The sequence below is a fragment of the Drosophila ficusphila genome, unplaced genomic scaffold (genome assembly GCF_018152265.1).
Source record: "Drosophila ficusphila isolate 14025-0441.05 unplaced genomic scaffold, ASM1815226v1 contig_414, whole genome shotgun sequence".
Lineage (NCBI taxonomy): Eukaryota > Metazoa > Arthropoda > Insecta > Diptera > Drosophilidae > Drosophila > Drosophila ficusphila.
In genome coordinates, this window is record NW_025064328.1 from 14,246,309 (window position 1) to 14,251,119 (window position 4,811).

Sequence of the window (4,811 nt, forward strand, 5' to 3'; positions counted from 1 at the left end):
GATATTTCCGATGTCGTGCTGCCCAGTGCAGCGTGCCTAACTTGATTTGCTGGATGCCATTGACATTGCTTACCTGTCGGCCTCAATCTGTTTCAATAACTCTGATTGTGACTCTGGACCTGGCCATATTTCATACCGATGCAAAACAGATTTGTTTTCGTCTGCATTCGCCCTTTGGCCCTCCAATTTGACCTGTCGCAACCAAACGCCCACTTCAATGTTTTCCAACGCTGAACAAATTGTTCAATAACTTAATTGTTTCTATCAATTATTTTGGTAGAGCCCCGAGAGCAATAAACGGATTCAATTGAATGAATTTTATTTAGTTTCTTTCGTATTTTAAATCAAAGTTGGTAGAAAACTTAACTTTCAGGTGGACTTTAATAGCTCAAGCTCTTGATGTTACTGCAGAAATGTATTTAATTGTTGACATTTGATTGGAGCACTCAGAGATGGAGCTCTGTTTTGATACAGCAAATGCTAGACAGTGCTGGAGGATCCTTCACAAGTTCATGTGTCTCCGGCAGGACAGCCTTTTGACGGCCACAAACAAATTTGGCTGGCAAGTCCAAAGCCAGATAGAGTACACATGGCATGAGCAGAAACCGACTGACTGGCGAACAAAAGCGGAATTAAATCAAAAATCTTAAACTGGATTTTGATGAGATAGGGCGTGCAGTGGGCGGTGAAGGTGGCGGTGGTGGTGGTGCTGGTCCTTTGGCGACAGACAACAATTGAAGCAGACTCCAGCTGAAAAGTCGGGGTTTGGGCCGGAGTCTCGCATGACTGCACGTAAACAGCAAAGCCAAGCAAACAAACATCCGAGGGGTTTTTGGACTGGCAGGGGCACCTCCCACCACCCACCACCCACCTTCCACATGCCAGCACGTTAACTCATTTAGTGGCAGGTGGGTTGCCATGACTGCGTCTTTTATCAAGCTGCATGCGGTTGGCAAAAGGCTCCACTCCGGAGGAACTCGCGATGCTCAGCCAGCGTTGGGATGTACACGGGGTTTTCCCGTTTAAACCGAATAGCATAGTAGTATCCCTCCTGTTTTGGCCAGGTGTAGAGAAATCATAAATACTGAAAAGTCACTAGCGGTTACTCCTTAACTCAGGCCATCAAACACGCAATTCTTTTATTGGGGTTGGCAAACCATTTATTTTCCTTACAGCCCAGTTAAAGTAGAAAGGGTATTTATGATTTCCAAGACTTGTACACAGAGTGCACTCGTATTTCTCGCTGTGCACTTGAGAGCGTCTGGCGGAGGCAGCCCCTTAAGCAAACAGACAGTAAGTAGCATAGTTACACGCACGCCCTCACACATTCCGCAGAAGGTGCTCCTGGAGGAGGAATCCTTCCTTCTTTCTTTCGGGGGGAATCCTGGGGAGCAGGAGCCGCGGAATAATATGATGCATCTCCATAATTCACCCGGCAGTTCGCCAAACGCTTTGCTGCTTTGGAGCATCGCTACTGTGTGCGGCAAATAAAATTGCATTCAATATTTCTCCCGTTTCGCTGCAGCTCGCTGATGAGATTTTTTCCCAGGACACCGGCCTGCCACGCCCCCTTTTCATACTGCACATTGTTTGGCTTGCATTAAATTTATGGCTGCTGCCGCAATCGCCCCAAATTGCGTTTTGGTTCTATTATTTCAAGCAGCACGCTCGCATAATAATGAAACTTTCAGGTTAACTCGATGAAAATGTGTTTAAATCGAATCGTTTAATCTGGTTACCAGCAAGTCCATTTGAGGTAATGAATTTACCAGTTATAAGCTATTAAAATATCGAATGCTGTTCATGCTGCTTTTCAGCCATATTCCCTGTATTTCGATTTCCCGCCGAATCGCTTTTCACAGCCGACTTTTGGGCGCCGCATTCGTTGTGCATTTCCCTACATTTCCGCTTTATTTTCTCACGCCTTCTCTCTCTCGAATTTTCCCCCAGTCGACTGCAGTCGCTGAAATGACGCCATCAACTGGAAGTGGCGGCCTTTAAATATTTATTCTCGAATGCCAAAGTGCTGAGGCACCTTTCCTTTAAACAATGCGAAATTTCAATCAATGAAATGAGACTTTAAGTTGAACCGAAGGCAAATAAAGAAGTGAACCAAGTGGCTGGCCTGCCCATTGTTGGCCAAAAGAAGTCCCCGAACGCTCCGCAGGCAACATCAAAAAGCAGTCCTTGCGGTAAAATAAATTCCCTGCAATTCATGACAGTTCAGCTGAGTCCTGGGATGCCAGGTGGAAGTGGAAGTGGAACTGGCAATGGAAATGGAGAGGCGAAAGGGGAAAGAGGGGAGATCCCGGAGTGAAAAGTGGGCGTGCTGGAGCGTACGTGCCGAGATACAAAACTTGCCGGAACGGATTAGAAAGTCGAGTGTACGACGCACGTTCCTCCGTCCCCCAACGCCACCCACTCCACCCGCTTCTGCTCCCCCTCAAAGGGTTTAAAAGGCAATCAAAATTAATTGTTTTGCGGTTGGCCGCAGAACTTCTCCGTCTCCAAACTTTCCATGGTCCTCCGCCTCTGCCTCTGACAGTTGGAAGCGGCAGCAATGGACCTTCGGTCCCCCATGATAAACGAGGCACTCAGCTGCCAGACAGCCGGCAGAAGTGCCAATTAAATGTATTTACCATCTACGATTTACAACTTACCAGCCGACGCAAATCAGGCAGATGAAGTGCCGCATCACTGACGCCACCGATCCGATCCAAATAGGTCGTGTCCGGCTAAAAATACGACTCACCTGTGCATTTGTTTACGCGGTCGGCAGTTAGACGTAAACAAGTCCGCCGGAAGTCCACGAAGAGAAGAAGAGGAGAGTACACTAGAAAAAAAGACGCCGGACTTGTTGGCAAATCAAGTCATTGCCCCACTTGTCGCAAGTTCAAGCTGCAAGGTCCGTCGCACCACGCGATTCCCCTGCGACATTGATCTCCGGCTGTCAACGAGCCGTGTAAAGGCCAGCCGTTTATTTTCGACGGCGAGATACAGCCACGGACCCCAGATATCATATACGTACGAGTATATGCCCAATGGGAAGTGTCATAAGTCTTGGCGCCAGTCAACGACTCGCCGACGACCTTAGAAGTCAGAACAAAGCGCTCTACGGCTGTCTTGCTGGTGGCATCCACAGAGCGGCTAATTTGGGACCACGCACTGCGATCGCTGCGAATCGAATCAATATCTGCCTTTGTCTGCGTTCTCCGCATATTTCCCACTAATGACCCAGAAACTGTGGACGGAAAACTGGACGCGAGGGCCAAGGGGAAAGCCACCAAATTGATTTGAAGCGATGGCTAATTTCGCTGTGGTCGCTGAGTGGGTGGAATGCAGAACGCAAGGCTGCCGACTCGGCGGAGAGCAGAGTACAAGAAATCAGAATGTATTAACGCGCTCTGGCCAAAAATAAGTGATAAATTCCCAAATGCCACAACATGTACCACCCTCGGCCAAAACATAGCGTTCCTTGTTTTACTATTTTCAATCCAATCGTGGTGCGTCATTTAGAGAAATTGCAAACACATTTCCGCAGTTTTACTGCTGGTCTAAGACCAAGTCTAGAAACGCTGCTCCGTTAGGACCACGACGACCTCCAATCCCCCGAAGACCACGTCGTCCTTTCTAATCGTGATGATGCACTTGTTCAGGCCCGTCTTGCCAAAGTTGGCCCAAGTGGCGCCGGACAGGTCTGCGTTCCTTACGTAGTACTCCCCCTTCTTGATGGGGCACGACTCCTTGTCGATCGGGAAGTTGGAGTCCTTGAAGGAGGGCGCGAAGTAGGTGGCGTAAATGATCGCGATGTAAGTGCAGGACTTGTAGCAAACGCCGATGTTCGAGGACCTCCACTCGCCGCGCTGAAGGACATACAGCAGGGTCGACACTTCGAACTCGTCGGACAGGTCAGCCAGGAAGTTCATGGATCCATTCGCCAGATTGTCCCGTCCAATGACCCGCAAGTTGAACTCGAACAGCGTTTCGGTGTCTCCGTCGATCCTTTTAATCGACTCCAGTCGACTCTCATATTTGGCTCGCACCTGCTCCTTGGGTTTAAGTTCTTTTCAATTCGAGTTTTGGTTGCTTGATTGCTTACCAAAGAAGCGAAAAACAGCAACAGTGGAATCCCAGGAAAAAGCATTCTCCTGCAACTTGTTTGTTCTTAATAATGCAAAACCAACTGAATGCATTGGGTTTTATATCTGTTCACTGCGTGTTGTGTCATCATAAAGCGATATCTTTTAAATCTCCAAGCATTCTGATACAATCTGATCATCAGTAGTTGATATTACTTGTTCGATTACATCGATAAAAAATAAATTAAAAGCAAAACAATTTAATTTTATTTTCCTTTGCCGAACAAGGCTACACAACATGTTTTTCTATCGAGCGCTTTGGAAGTAGAAATGTTTGCCTGCTTCTCCGCACGTTTGGCCAAGGAAAAGTACTATACACCGCCTCCCACATTCTGAAAATGGAAATGGAAAATGGAAAATAGAGAACGGGGCTAATGGACCAGCGATGCGTTGTTGCACTGCCGAAGTCCGATTGTCGGTTGTTGCCGCTTGTTGTTTGCTGGTTTATTATTAGCACGCAAAGAAGTTTAGCGAGGTAAACACATTGACTTCATGTTGCGCCGCGGAAAACTCGGCGGAAAGCGGGGGGAAATTTCGAAACGAACGCGAACGGGAAAGGGAATGGGAAAGGGGTACGAAAATAGCGCAACGAGGCGGTGCCGAGGGCCCAAAACTAGACTGAAATTGAAATTGAAAAATATTTTCGAGCATTCCGAAACAGTTGCGCGTGCA

At 47.6% G+C, this 4,811-nt stretch overlaps 1 protein-coding gene across 2 annotated transcripts; it reads right to left on the minus strand.

The window, feature by feature from the left end:
* Window positions 1-3,489: 3,489 nt before the first annotated feature.
* Window positions 3,490-4,373, minus strand: LOC108090681. 2 transcript variants are annotated; one of them, XM_017189468.1, is made up of 2 exons: window positions 4,100-4,373; window positions 3,490-4,043 (listed from the first exon to the last, which is right to left on the minus strand). In XM_017189468.1, exons 1-2 carry the CDS (start codon window positions 4,142-4,144, stop codon window positions 3,567-3,569), a joined length of 522 nt encoding a protein of 173 aa, XP_017044957.1. In that variant the 5' UTR covers window positions 4,145-4,373; the 3' UTR covers window positions 3,490-3,566. The 2 variants fall into 2 exon arrangements, with proteins under 2 accessions (XP_017044957.1, XP_017044956.1); XM_017189467.1 differs by having other exon boundaries at window positions 3,490-4,049.
* Window positions 4,374-4,811: the final 438 nt, after the last annotated feature.

Excerpts from the sequence above, each read along its gene's own strand:
- LOC108090681 (XM_017189467.1), bottom strand. The coding sequence starts at position 4,144 with ATGCTTTTTCCTGGGATTCCACTGTTGCTGTTTTTCGCTTCTTTG. Across the intron at positions 4,050-4,099 it reads TGCTGTTTTTCGCTTCTTTG|GAGCAGGTGCGAGCCAAATA; the intron begins GTAAGCAATCAA and ends CTTAAACCCAAG.